The sequence below is a fragment of the Tachyglossus aculeatus genome, chromosome 18 (assembly GCF_015852505.1).
Source record: "Tachyglossus aculeatus isolate mTacAcu1 chromosome 18, mTacAcu1.pri, whole genome shotgun sequence".
Lineage (NCBI taxonomy): Eukaryota > Metazoa > Chordata > Mammalia > Monotremata > Tachyglossidae > Tachyglossus > Tachyglossus aculeatus.
This window is the reverse complement of record NC_052083.1, coordinates 6,969,553-6,984,768: the sequence shown is the minus strand read 5'-3', so window position 1 is coordinate 6,984,768 and position 15,216 is coordinate 6,969,553. Positions and strand designations below refer to the sequence as shown.

The 15,216-nt window shown below is 49.1% G+C and overlaps 1 protein-coding gene across 1 annotated transcript in view; it reads right to left on the bottom strand.

Moving 5' to 3' along the window:
• Positions 1 to 426: 426 nt before the first annotated feature.
• TG (thyroglobulin) overlaps positions 427 to 15,216 on the bottom strand; it is a 163,035-nt gene continuing 148,245 nt past the window's right edge. The window contains exons 46-49 of the mRNA XM_038760069.1: positions 8,591 to 8,698; positions 3,453 to 3,587; positions 1,636 to 1,826; positions 427 to 646 (exon numbers count right to left, since the gene is read on the bottom strand). Coding sequence (XP_038615997.1) covers positions 567 to 646; positions 1,636 to 1,826; positions 3,453 to 3,587; positions 8,591 to 8,698 — 514 coding nt within the window. The 3' untranslated portion in view covers positions 427 to 566. The remainder of the gene's footprint in view (positions 647 to 1,635; positions 1,827 to 3,452; positions 3,588 to 8,590; positions 8,699 to 15,216) is intronic.

Below are 15,216 nucleotides of genomic sequence, written 5' to 3'. Positions count from 1 at the left end.
GATAAAATCTCTGCTCCAACTCTGTCCTGTGAGCTTTACGTGAGTCAGGGATTGTGTCTGACCTGATTGTGTTGTATTCAATCGTATTTACTGAGCGCTTACTGTGTGCAGAGCACTGTACTAAGCGCTTGGGAAGTACAAATTGGCAACATATAGAGACGGTCCCTACCCAACAGCGGGCTCACAGTCTAGAAGACTGTATCTACTCCAGTCCTTAGCACTGTTCTTGGCCCACAGTAAGAGCATAACGAATCCCAAACTAAAGTGAGAAATGAATCTGGTCCCAGAATCCTTTCCAAGTCCTTCTGCTACACCCTGGTCCATCTCCGTTACTTACATCCCGCCCCCCAGGGCGTCGCTCTGAAAGCTGAGGAGTGCCCTCAAAGTGGACAGATCAGGCAGACAACTGGACTTTTCTCTGCAGGAGGACTGTTTAATTGTTGAAGGAGTCCAAGTCGAACAGAACCGTCAGCTCGCAGGGGCGGAACCAGCTTCCCATCCTGGGATGTGCCCGCAACCCAGTCTGCCACGGTGACCGACGACCTGGGAGCCAAATCAGGCCCTGGTCATCTGCTGTATGTCTTCTGCCCTTGCTCGGGGAGGGCCGGGGGCTCTGTGGACTCCAACGCTGGAGCTTCCTCTTGGCCTGAAACACAAAATGGATGGGTTCGGGAGGTTGGAGAGAGGCAGGTGCAGAGACCACCTGCTCCAGCCTTGAGGGACACATCAGGTGAGTCCTCTCAGTTCAGAGAAGCAGCATGGCCTAGTGGAAAGAGCAAAAGCCTGGGAGTAAGAGGACCTGGGTTCTAATTCCAGCTCTGCCACGTGTGTGTTGTATAACCTTGGACAAGTCACTTCTCACTGCCTCAATTTCCTCAACGGTAAAATGGGGATTAAGCCCAGTGGCCCCTTGTGGGACCGGGACTGCGTCCAACCCAACTGTCTTGTATCCACCCCAGTGCTTAGTAATACTACTACTACTAATAATACTAACAATAATGATGGCATTTATTAAGCGCTTACTATGTGCAAAGCACTGTTCTAAGAACTGGGGAGGTTACAAGGTGATCAGGTTGTCCCACGGGGAGGTTACAAGGTGATCAGGTTGTCCCACGGGGAGCTCAAAGTCTTAAATCCCATTTTACAGATGAGGTAACTGAGGCACAGAGAAGTGAAGTGACTTGACCAAAGTCACACAGCTGACAATTGGCGGAACCAGGATTGGAACACATGACCTCTGACTTCAAAGCCCGTGCTCTTTCCACTGAGCCACGCTGGCACAGTGCTTGGCACATAGTAAGTGCTTAACAAATATCATAGTTATTGTTATTATTATTTAGAGGCTTGGACGCTTCAGGTGTCACATTGAGCCCACCCGCAATAGCCCGGGCTTTTGCCACCCCGTGCTGTGACATGAAATGAATGTGCCCTGTATCCATGGCCTCAGACCATCGTGGAGAGCATGGAAGAGTCAACCACCTATGATGGATTGGGTGCCCACCTCCATTCTCCCTGGGAAAATGGGCAAGTGGCCAAGGCCCAGAAAAGTCATCCGTGACGGGGCCCGGCCCGGTGCCGCCTCCTCTCAGCAGGAGCCAAGACAGGTGCCCACCCCAAACACGTGCAGCCACTTACCTGAAGACCTTCGGAGGGTTTGGATGTAGTCTTGCCAGAAGGAACAGTCCGCCTTTTTCAGGCCAATGAGGTTAGGGAGCCGGGCACTGAACTCTTTGTAGTTCTCTCCCGTGGCAGAAGGAAGGAATGGGGCCCACTGGGGAAGGTCTCCCTGAATCTTGCTGGAGAAGTCGTACTGGGTGTTGGGGTTTCTGGGGGGAAGATCACAAACACCAAAGCCAGTCGGCAGAGGAAACCCGGGAGACCGGTTTCCCCGGAGGCACTGGACACCAGCTCTCGGGCGATGGTGGCCTGCCTGCGCTCCGAGCCAGCGTGTGGCTTGGGGTGAGGCAGGGAGCATGGGGGACATGTGGGTGGCCACATGATTGTTTGTGATACGTGGGTGACCTGGCTGGACCGACCTGGTTGGCAGCGGGTCCCATCTGCGGAGAGATGGAACCCTGGACAAGAATAAAGGCTGGACACTGGCTTTCTAGCCGTGAGCTCGCTGCCCCAAGTGAGTCCCGCTCCGCTTGCCGCCTCCCAAAGGCCTCATTGTCCTGTCTCTGTCCCTCAGAGGGGACCACCCAGGGATAAGTGCCACCATGGAGGGCACTTCGAGCAGATGAAGGACGACGCCATCGTGTGCAACATCGGCCACTTCGACGTGGAGCTCGACGTCAAGTGGCTGAACGACAACGCGGCCGAGAAAGTCAACATTAAGCCTCAGGTGCGTGGGCCGCAACCGGGAGGAGCGCTTGGACGAGGGAGCATCATATTGATTCCTTCCTCTCCCCCTTGTCCACCTCTCCATCCCCCCATCTTACCTCCTTCCCTTCCCCACAGCACCTGTATATATGTATATATGTTTGTACATATTTATTACTCTATTTATTTATTTATTTTACTTGTACATATCTATTCTATTTATTTTATTTTGTTAGTATGTTTGGTTTTGTTCTCTGTCTCCCCCTTTTAGACTGTCAGCCCACTGCTGGGTAGGGACTGTCTCTATACGTTGCCAACTTGTACTTCCCAAGCACTTAGTACAGTGCTCGGCACACAGTAAGTGCTCAATAAATACGACTGATGATGATGATGATGATAGGAAGGCTGGGGCAGCTCAAGGCTCTGCTTGGGTAATGAGGGTCCAAGGCTCTGGGCAGGACAGGGAACGTCCCAGAGCTCACCAACCACTCCAGCTAGCTTCGATGGCAGGTGCTGGAAGCAGAAGGGAGCTCATGGGAAAGAGCCAGGCAGCTCTTAGCACAATTTGGACTGCCCCATCTGCAGAAAATGTCGCTGCCCTGTCCATCCCAGGAGCGATGACTCTGGCCCCAGAAGAGGCTCATGGTTCATTCATTCATTCAATTGTATTTATTGAGCACTTACTGTGTGCAGAGCACTGTATTAAGTGCTTGGAAACTACAATTCAGCAATTAAGAGAGACAATCCCTGACCACACAGGGCTTACAGTCTAGAAGGGGGAAGACAGACATAAAACAAGTAAACAGGCATCAATATAAATGAAGAAAATTATGGATACGTATACATCAAAACAAGTATACATATATACATAAATGCATAAGTGCTGTGTGGTAGGGAGAGGGGGGAAGAGCAAAGGGAGTGAGTTGAGATGATGCAGACGGGAGGGGGAGCTGAGGAAAAGGGGGGCTTAGTCTGGGAAGGCCTCTTGGAGGAGATGAGCCTTCATGGTAGGGCTTCATGGTTTTCATCTCTTGGCAGCCCCTGGGGTGGGTGACTCCCACCCATCCCACCACACTACGCCCGCAAAGGGCTCTGGTCCCCACCCTTGCAGGGTCCCTCCGGCTACTCACCCGGATTTGACAAAGTTGGCGATGTACTGCATCACGGCCAGTGCCACCACCCTGTCCCCCTGGGAGAATCGCGGTGCCAAGGGTGGGTACCACGGTAGCCCGAAGGCAAGCTGGACGTCGGCCAGCAGCTCCGAGCTGAAGAGGTAGATGGGAACAGAAGCCCGTGGTCAATCAATCAATCAATCAATCAATCATATTTATTCAGCGCTTACTGTGTGCAGAGCACTGTACTAAGCGCTTGGGAAGTATAAGTTGGCAACATATAGAGACAGTCCCTACCCAACAGTGGGCTCACAGTCTAAAAGGGGGAGACAGAGAACAAAACCAAACATACTAACAAAATAAAATGAATAGAATAGATATGTACAAGTAAAATAAATAAATAGAGTAATAAATATGTACAAACATACATACACATATGCAGGTGCTGTGGGGAAGGGAAGGAGGTAAGATGGGGGGATGGAGAGGGGGACGAGGGGGAGAGGAAGGAAGGGGCTCAGTCTGGGAAGGCCTTCTGGAGGAGGTGAGCTCTCAGTAGGGCCTTGAAGGGAGGAAGAGAGCTAGTTTGGCGGATGGGCAGAGGGAGGGCATTCCAGGCTCGGGGGATGACGTGGGCCGGGGGTCGATGGCGGGACAGGCGAGAGCGAGGTACGGTGAGGAGATTAGCGGCAGAGGAGCGGAGGGTGTGGGCTGGGCTGGAGAAGGAGAGAAGGGAGGTGAGGTAGGAGGGGGCAACGGGATGGACAGCCTTGAAGCCCAGGGTGAGGAGTTTCTGCCTGATGTGCAGATTGTTAGCCACTGGAGATTTTTGAGAAGGGGAGTAACATGCCCAGAGCGTTTCTGGACAAAGACAATCCGGGCAGCAGCATGATCCGGTCAGTCACTCCATGCCCTAGGGCAGGCCACAACCCACTGTCCACCCGCTGCCCATCAGCTGCACAGGGTGCGGACTCAATCACCTTGCTCCCTCCAACCTCACCTCACTATTCTCCCCCTGCAACCCAGCCCGTACCACTTTGTTTCTCTATTGCCAACCTCCTCACTGTACTTCGATCTCATCTAACTTGCCACTGAGCTCTCATCCATGTCCTGCCTCTGGCCTGGAATGCCCTCCCTCTTCACCTCCGACAGCGGATCACTCTCCCCTGTTTCAAGGCCTCACTGCAGGCACATCTCCTCCAGGAGGCCTTCCCTGACTAGAAGCTGATCTCCTCTTCTCCCACCCTTTCTGCATTGCTCTTTCACTTGGATTTGCATCCAGTATTCACCTCTCCTTCAGTCCCACAGCACTTATGGACATAACCATTATTTATTCATATTAATGTCTGCCTCCCCCGTGGCTCAGTGAAAAGAGCCTGGGCTTTGGAGTCAGAGGTCATGGGTTCAAATCCCGGCTCCGCCAATTGTCAGCTGTGTGACTTTGGGCAAGTCACTTCACTTTTCTGCACCTCAGTTACCTCAAATGTAAAATAGGGATGAGGGCCGTGAGCCCTATGTATGACAGGGACCGTGTCCAACCTGATTAGCTTGTATCTACCCCAGTGCTTAGTACAGTGCTTGGCACATGGTAAGCACATAATAATGACAATAATAACTGTTGTATTTGGTACTTAACAAATACGGTAAAAAAACCTAAAGCGAAATAAAAAAAAACCTCCCCCTCCCTGTCTCACCGTTATTAATTGATACTGATAAAGCACTTACTAGGTGCCAAGCTCCGTACTGAGTGCTGGGGGAGATATAAAAGAATCAGAGCGGACACAGCAGGAGAGTGGTCTAAGCCCCATTGTACAGGTGAGGAAACTGAGGCCCTGAGAGGTGAAGTGACTTGCTCAAGGTCACACCGCAGGCCAGGGGCAGAGCTGGGATTAGAATCTGGGTCTCCTGTCTCTTTCCACAATGCCACACAGCCTTCCTGATTCAATCCCCTTTTCCGGGTGCTTTTGGATCCATCAGTCCGGGCTCCAATACCATCCCTGCAGTCACTGTGTGACCTTAGAGAAATGACGCAGCCTTCCCAGTTCCTCGCTGGCACATTAAGGATGAGGAAAAGTGTCCAAAAGGATCCAAAGAACAGCTTGGTCTGTGCTCTATGAGGCTCAAGTTATCCGCGCGACAGGAAAAACAGCTCCTGTCTGTGCTGAGGTGCCCAGACCTAAAACTACTCAGTCTTTTCCAGAAATAGGAGGCTCATTACATCAGCCTTTTACTATAGATATCCAGTGGGGCTTGGGAGCCCCTAATTACCGCAGTCTCGGAACCCTCAATTTTATTCTCCGACTTAGCTGAAGCTCTGCCCTACGGTGATCTTACTAACCACGTGCAGATGGCAATGCTTCAGAACTTCACAAACGCCCAGCCACTAAAGTACTTTTCATGGTATGTTAATCCTGCAAACTGATAAAGTCAGCTAATGGGAGAGAGCCAACAGTTTGGATGAGAAAGTGTAGAGCTCCAGGGATGGGATAGAACATTGAACAGGGAACGTGTCTACCCACTCTGTTATATTGTACTCTCCCAAGTGCTTAGTACAGTGTCCTGCACGCAGTAAGTGCTCAAGAAATATGACTGATTGATTGTTTGATTAGAGAAGTGAAGAGCAAATAATCTCCCTCTGACTTGGAACCCTACACACTCAAGGAACCGGTCGATGCTGCCTTCATCTTTTATTCAGAAAACTTTATCCTCTCAGATTCCCACCTAGGTTTTCTTTTCTAAGCCTGGGATTGGGTTCCTGGCTCGGGAAATCTTCTACCTCAAAAGAAACAGAATGCTTTAAAGGGGACCTACACCATCTTGGAGAAGCAGAATGGTCTAGTGGAAAGAGCATGGCTCCGGACGTCAGAAGGACCTGGGTTCTAATCCTGTATTCAACACGTGCCTGCTGTGTGACCTTGGGCAAGTCAGTTCACTTCCCTCATCTGTAAAAAGAGGATTAAGACCGTAAGCCCCATGGGGGACAAGGACTGCGTCCAACCTGATTAGCTTGTATCTACCCAGCACTTAGGAGAGTGTCTGGCACAAAGCAAGAGCTTAAAAAATACCATTAAAACAAGCCCCCCCAAACTCGGGAGTTGATTTGCCATCAGGGTTGGGTAGACCTGGGCTCTACATCCTCCCGAAGTCCTGAACAATTGAGCTGGAAAAGGGCTCTTGGAACAAAATGTCATTTGGAGCACTAGTAGAAATCTTAGGTGCCAAGTTTTGGGGAACCTGGAGGAGAAAAAGGGGCAGTGGTTTTAGAAAGGGTGAGGAACAGAGAGAAGGCAGGCTTCCTAGAGTGAACCACACAAGAAGTCGCCAATTGGAGTCTTTCCAGCCCTGAATGGAAACCCTCAGGCCCAGTCAGAGCCCTGAGGTGAGCAAGGCTGGCACCCAGATCACACAGGTGAGGGGCCATCACCAACTCGTTCTGGGAGAGGGCACCTCTAGGTAAAAGCTATTTATTAGGTGCCTTCTGAGGTCCAAGCTCTGTACAAGCCCTGTACTTCTCAATCAATCAATCAGTGGTATTTATTGAGTGCTTATTACACGCAGAGCACTGCCCTAAGTGCTTGGATGAGTGAATACAACACACACGTTCCAACGGGACATGAAAGTACTAAGATCTCTACCTCAAGCAGTGTTAGAAAAATGGTCATCAATTATGACTATAAGCTCATTGGAGGCAGGGAATGTGTCTACCTACTCTGTTGCATTGTACTCTTCCAAGTGCTTAGCTTAGTACAGTGCTCTGCACATGATAAGAGCTCAATAAATATCACTGATTGATGCCATTTAAATTAGGAGCCAAAGAGTAATTTGAGCATGGTTTGGGGGGAAAATCCAGTGAATGTTTGAAAACAAATACCCCTCCAAACTCCTCACTTATCCCTGAAGTGAATAGCGGAGGGAAACCAGAGTAAGAGACTCTTGTCGTCTAATTACCGTGGGTGTCACAAACTTAAGCATGAGATCGACGTGCTCGGTGGGAGAGCAAGAAGCTGGTTGGAAAAAACTGGTGTTCAGAATTTGGGCTGGATCCAGAGAGGGTTAGAAATGTGAAAGTTACATGATGTGTACTGCACAGTGGAAAATATATATGTGGTAGGAACCTTCCCCCATTCACCTGGGAGATTCCCAAACTATCCCTGGAGAGGGTCCTTTTTTCACAGACACCAAATCCCCTCAGGATCTCTCAGCTCCTCGAGCCCCTTCCAGTCAATTAATCGTATGTACGGAGCACTTACCATATGCAGACCACTCTAATAAGCGCTTGGGAGAGTACAATACAGAGCTGGTAAGTGCAATCCCTGCCCACAACAAGCTTACATTCTTGAGGGGAAGACTGACAATAATATAACTACTTTATGGAAATGCTCATAAATGCTGTGGTGCCCAGGTTGGAGTGAATAGGAAGAGTTCAGGATCCAAGTGCAGTGTCCAAAGGGGACAGAACCAAGGAAGCCAGGATAGAGCCTCCTCCTCTTCTTCTTCCTCCTCTCTCTGGGGCAGGGGCATTCTCCTGTGAACTGCTGAGGGCTGGGTGAGGCCCGCTCTCTGCTCTAATCCTGAGGCGGACTCACTCCCTTTCTTTTTCTTTATGGTATTTGATAAGTGCTAACTATGCATCAAACACTGTCCTAAGCGCTGAGAACTCTGCTCAAAGCCTCCTGCCCAGCCTGCCTCAGTAACCAAATCCAAAATCATCATCATCAACCATCATCATCAATCGTATTTATTGAGCACTTACTATGTGCAGAGCACTGTACTAAGCGCTTGGGAAGTACAAATTGGCAACATATAGAGACAGTCCCTACCCAACAGTGGGCTCACAGTCTAAAAGGGGGAGACAGAGAACAAAACCAAACATACTAACAAAATAAAATAAATAGAATAGATATGTACAAGTCCCAAAATCCTGGGAGGCAGGCGGCTGGAGGGGCCTGCCCGTCTCATTCTTGGTATGCCCTCTGGATAAGCCATCTTGGCTTGACTGTACGATGGCTACCAAGCCACTGGGTCCGGAGTCTGGCCGCCCACAGCTCTGTTCAGAGGATGTGAAGAAAGGCTCTCGGCCTTGAAACTGGAAACACGTTTGGACATCGTTCTAACGGCCCTGACCGTGAGCCCTCAGGGGAGGCCGCGTGACTACTCACCCACTCCGCAGATAGCTGTCAGGCACATGATACATGAAGCTGTTTCCTCGTCCAGTGGCGGCCCAGTGGCGGGCCATGGCGACGGTCGGGCAGGTGATAAAGTAATCACTAGAGGAAGAGATGGGGACACCAGTCAAGAACTATCTCCACGGAAACCAGTGGAGGACGAGGCATTGCACCAATCAATCAATCAATGGTATTTATTGAGTACTTGCTCTGTGAAGAGCACTTTTCTAAGCTCTTGGGAGAGTACAGCAGATATATTCCCTTCCCTTAATGAGCTTACAGTCTAAAGGGGATGACAGACATTAATATGAATAAGTACATAATAATAATGATGATGATGACATTTATTTAGCACTTACTATGTGCAAAGCACTGTTCTAAGCACTGGGGAGGTTACAAGGTGATCAGGTTGTCCCATGAGGGGCTCACAGTCTTAATCCCCATTTTCCAGATGAGGTAACTGAGGCTCAGAGAAGTGAAGTGACTTGCCCAAAGTCACACAGCTGACAATTGACGGAGCCGGGATTTGAACCCATGACCTCTGACTCCAAAGCCCGGGCTCTTTCCACTGAGCCACGCTGCTTCTCTACATACTGCTACTAGTACGACTGGTCAACTGGCATCCCTTCAAATGGGCTGCCCTGGGGTGGGAGGGGGTCTTTTTTGGCCACCCTGGGGTTCCATGGCCACCAAACCCACCCTGGCTCTGTCTCCCGGCACGTGGCTTCAGCTTAGCCCAGAGAGAACTTCACTAGCCATCAATATGATTCAATCCACTAAGCTATGACTGGACCAAACATAGCCTCTCTGGGCTATGGGAGTCCTAGAGGCTCAGATGGTCCAACTCTCAAAGTCTTGACTCCTTTGTGCCCCTCAACCGGCCCCCCCTTCCCACCATCCCCAGTCTCCATCCACCTGAGAAGGCAGATGATCTGCAGATCTTTGTTTACATTTTACAGCTGTGGGTGTGAGTTCATATTGAAGGCTCAATACAGCACTCAGCACCAGGTGGGCAATACAGTGCCCCACACCACGTACTCAGCACAGTGCTCTGCGCCAGGTGCTCAGTACAGCTCCCTACACACATTATAGAGGTATCCTCCCAGCTCAAAGATGCCACTGGTGATGAAATTCAGCTTTGGATCCACACGGAGAAGCAGCACAGGCTAGTGGAAAGAGCACAGGCCTGGGAGCCAGAGGATGTGGGTTCTGATTCTGGCTCTGCCTCGTGTCTGCTGTGTGACCTTGGACAAGTCACTTCTCTTCTCTGTGCTTCAGTTACTTCATCTGTAAAATGGGGATCAAGACTGTGAGCCCCATGTGGGACAGGGACTGTGTCCAACCTGTTTACCTTTTATCTACCCCAGCGCTTAGGACAGTGCTCATAGTAAGCACTTAACAAATACTGTAATTATTCTTATTGTTATTACATGAGGCTGAAAAGGCCAATGTGGGACTCACAGTCCCAGCCACAGTAAACACATACAGAGACTGTTTTTTGCTGTGCAGTGGGTGTGTCGTTCGCAGCCCCGGTGCTATTTTCATTTCTATCCCCTAGCCTTAGACTGCTTCTGTTCAGAAAGATCTTCTCCTTTTTTGATTAAAAGGTGTCAAGCTGGTGTGCCTGTGGGAACTGACTCCCAGGTTGCAGTGTAGTCTGTGGTTTTGTTGACTGTGTCCTCAAAATATTTCCCCTTCCCTATTTCTTTTCGGGTTCCCAATTTTTAGCTCGCCATGTAGCACCTTTTTGGGTATCCTGCTGTCTCATGGGTCCCACCCAGCGCAGCCCTATGGTGTTGAGGCGGTTGCTTCAACACAAGGAGTCTGACTCTGTTTCAGGGCATTGGTTTTTTTATGGTATTTTTTAAGCACTTATTATGTGTGAAGCACTGTTCTAAGAGCTCGGGTAGGTGCAGGTCAATTAGGTTGGACAGATTCCCTGTCCCGCGCAGGGTTCAAAGTCTAAGTAGGAGGGAGGAGAGGCATCACATCCCTATTTTACAGTTGAGGAGACTGAGGCACAGAATAGTCAAGTGACTTCCGCCCGATCACACAGCAAGCAATAGGCAGAACCAGGATTAGAACCCCGGTCCTCTGACTCCAAGTTCTGTGCTCTTTCCAGGGGTTCTAATTCTAGCTCCGCCACCTGTCTGCTGGTGAGCTTGGGCAGGTCACTTCACTTCTCTCTGCCTCAGTTACCTCATCTGTAAAATGGGGATTGAGACGGTGAGCCCCACAAGGAACAGAGACTGAGTCAACCCTGATGATCTTGTATCTATCCCAGTGCTTAGTACAGTGCCTGGCACATAATAAGTGCTTAACAAATACCATTTCCACTGTTGTATATGTTTGTACATATTTATTACTCTATTTATTTATTTTACTTGTACATTTCTATTTATTTTATTTTGTTAGTATGTTTGGTTTTGTTCTCTGTCTCCCCCTTTTAGACTGTGAGCCCACTGTTGGGTAGGGACTGTCTCTATATGTTGCCAACTTGTATTTCCCAAGTGCTTAGTGCAGTGCTCTGCACACAGTAAGTGCTCAATAAATACGATTGATGATGGATGATGTTGTTTGTGATCCTGTCTGGCTGTTGGATTAATAATAATAATAATAACAATAACAATAATAGTATTTGTTAAGTGCTTACTATGTGCCAGGCACTTTTCTAAGCACTGGGGTAAATACAAGGTTATGATGACGATGATGATGGTATTTGTTAAGAACTTACTATGAGCCAAGCACTGTTCTAAGCACTGGGGTAGATACAAGGTAATCAGGTTGTCCCACATGGGGCTCACAGTCTTAATCCCCATTTTACAGCTGAGGGAACTGAGGCACAGAGAAGTTAAGTGACTTGCCCAAAGTCACACAGCTGATAAGAGGTGGAGCCGGGATCAGATTCCGTGACCTCTGACTCCCAAGCCCATACTCTTTCCATTAAATCACGCTCAGACACAGTCCCTGTCCCACATGGGGCTCACAATCTTAATTCCCATTTTACAGATGAGGGATCTGAGGCCCAGGGAAGTTAAGTGACTTGCCCAGTGACACAGAACAAACATGTGGCAGAGTCAGGATTAGAACCCACATCCTCTGACTTCCGGGCCCATGCTGCTTCTCTAATTATTGCACGCTTACTCTGTGCTGAACACTGTACAAGTTCTTGGGAGAGTACAGTAATAATAATAATAATAATGGTGGCATTTGTTAAGCGCTTACTATGTGCAGAGCACTGTTCTAAGCGCTGGGGGGGAATACAAGGTGATCAAGTTCTCCCACGTAGGGCTCACAGTCTTAATCCCCATTTTCCAGATGAGGGAACTGAGGCTCAGAGAAGGGAAGTGCCTTGCCCAAGGTCACACAGCAGACATGTGGCGGAGCCGGGATTCAAACCCGAGATCTCTGACTCCAAAGCCCGGGCTCTTTCCACTGAGCCACGCTGCTTCTACAGTACAGATAGATGTTGAGAGTATCTTGGAAGGGAGACTGTGAGCCCACTGTTGGGTAGGGACTGTCTCTATGTGTTGCCAATTTGTACTTCCCAAGCGCTTAGTACAGTGCTCTGCACATAGTAAGCGCTCAATAAATACGATTGATTGATTGATTGATTGATTGATGGCAGGAACCATGAAACCAATGCATCTTTGAGGACAAGCACCCTCCTGTATGGCAAATTCACTGAAGAATTATCATTTTGGAATCCGACTAAGAAGGGTGACCCGGAAGACTGCTGTGGGAGTCGTGGCTTAGTAAACCTCTTATTCCATGAGCCCGCCTCGGGGTGCATTTCGAGTGTCTCCACTCACGGGGTTTCGACCCCCAACCTCCGGGTCGGCTCGGTCAGATCTGATTTTGTTGGTATGTTTGGTTTTGTTCTCTGTCTCCCCCTTTTAGACTGTGAGCCCACTGTTGGGTAGGGACTGTCTCTATGTGTTGCCAATTTGTACTTCCCAAGCGCTTAGTACCGTGCTCTGCACATAGTAAGCGCTCAATAAATACGATTGATGATGATGATGATGATGATTTCCAGCTCTCCTCCAGAGGCCACCTATCTGGGTGAGGGCCATCCTCGGCCTCTCCGGAGGGGAGGCCCCCTCATCCCTCGTCCTCCTTGGGGCATGGGATGGCACTACTTCGGAGCTGGCCCGAGCTGGCACTCGCTAACTGCCAAGAACCGACTGAGCCCTTCTCAGAACAGGAAGTGAAGGGGTCAAAAACTGAACAGGAAGTGAAGGGGTCAAAAACTGTACCAATCGAAACCACATGTTTTCCCATTCTGAGCAGAACGCCTGCCTGCTTAACCTTTCCTTTGCTTGGGGATGGGGAGAGATGGGGAAGGTCGCTTAATAAAGAAACCAAAATCAGGAGTGCAGGGATTCCCAGCCAAGGCCTCCAAGAGGACTTCCCTGACTGAATTCTCATTTCCTTTTCTCATACTCCCTTCTGCGTTGCCCTGATGTGCTCCCTTTCACCCTCATTCTCAGCCCCACAGCACTCATGTACATATTTGGCATTTAATTTATTTGTTTATATTCATGTCCGTCTCCCCCTCTAGACTGTAAGCGCATGTGGGCAGGGAATGCGTCTGTTTTATTAGTCAGTCAGTCACTCATACTTATGGAGTGCAGAGCACTGTACTAAGCTCTTGGGAGAGGACAATACAACAGACACATTCCCTGAGTTCTCTCCCAAGTGCTTAGCACAGTGTTCTGCACACAGTAAGTGCTCAATAAATGCAATTGATTGATTGCCAGCTGAGGAGGCTTTGTGAAGAGACATCCCGGACTCAGGCTAATAGCTGTGGCTATATCAAGCTAGCTCTCTTCCTCCCTTCAAAGCCCTACTGAGTGCTCACCTCCTCCAGGAGGCCTTCCCAGACTGAGCCCCCTCCTTCCTCTCTCCCTCGTCCCCCTCCCCATCCCCCCACCTTACCTCCTTCCCCTCCCCACAGCACCTGTATATATGCATATACGTATATATGTTTGTACATATTTATTACTTTATTCATTTATTTATTTTACCTGTACATATTTATTCTATTTATTTTATTTTGTTAGTATGTTTTGTTTTGTTTTCTGTCTCTCCCTTCTAGACTGTGAGCCCGCTGTTGGGTAGGGACCGTCTCTATATGTTGCCAACTTGTACCTCCCAAGCGCTTAGTACAGTGCTCTGCACACAGTAAGCACTCAATAAATACGATTGAATGAATGAATGAATGAATGAATAACAGAGAGGCCCAAGTAGCTTGAGATGTGAATTATTCTGTTGATGCATCGTCATTGTTCAGAAAGGTGGGATGCAAAAAGCAAATGGTAATTAAAGGAGTCTGTTTTGGACAATATCTCTTCACCTGGTCATTCATTCATCCATTCAAAGAAGAATCTCATGAGGGGAGAAGATGACAGTGAAGACTTCCCCCATTTTAGAATGATCATTTGGTGAAATAAGGCTTGAAGAAATTCACTGGGTCTCAGAAACCACAGGCAGGAGACTGTGGCAGAGAACAGAAAGAGAAGGTCGGGGGAGGGGGAAGGGGAGAGAAAGAGAAGGAGGGGAGTAGGAGGATGACAAAACGTGAAGGTGATCAGGAGGAGAAGGAGGACGAGGAAGAAGAGCGTAAGAGATGTGAAGGCGATGAGGAGAAAGAGGAGGAGGAGGAAGAGGAGACGAGGAGATGAAAAAAGGAGGAGGAGTAGGAGAAAGAGGGTGGGAAGAGGTGAAGGTGATGAGAAAGGAAGAGAAGATGAGAAGAAGAAATGAGAAGAGGAGGATGAAGTGGGCGTGAAGATGTGAAAGTGATGAGAAAGGAGAAGGAGGAAGAGGGGATGATGAAGAAATGAGAAAAGGAGGAGGAGGAGGGTGAGAAGATGTGAAGGTGATGAGGAGAAAAAGGAGGAGGAGAAGGAGGAAGAGATGAGGAGATAGGAAAAGGAGGAGGAGGAGGAGGAGGAGGAGGAGGAGCAGGAGGAGGAGGAGGAGGAGGGCAAAACGATGCAAAAGTGAGGATGAGCAGCCACGAAATAGGTGAGAAGCCACTGGCTAATGACTCTTCCCTGAGAGAAATTTTCCATGACAAAGTGACCAGAGAACCCAGAGGATAGAGAAAGGATCACTCTACGGGGGAATTTTTCCAGACTGTCTGTATGACTCTACTTGAGTAGCCAAAGGAGAAAGAGGCTTTCGTTGTTTTAGGGTACCTTTGGCTTTGGGAAGTCCTAACCAGCCAACAACAGCAGGATTAAATCAGCAGACCAGCAGAAAATCCTGACTGCTGGCCTCCAAACTATGTCTCAACTCTTTCTCTCTCTCTTCCTGCTATTTACAACTCTGCCCTCTTCATCAGCTCCTCACTAGGCCACACTTTTCACTCCCATCACGTTCTCCTGCTCACTATTCTTCTTTCACTCCTCCAGCTTCTGAAATGACCTCACAACTCCAGCCCACCTGAAACTCCCTCTCCTTCTAAATCTGCCAGACCACAGCTCTCCCCATCTTCAAATCCCTCCTGAAAGCCCTCCTCCTCCAGAAAGTGCTCCCTGACTAGTTACCAAGCCACCCTTCAGTCAATTGCATTTATTAAGTGCTTACTCTGCGCGGAGCACTGTACTAAGTGC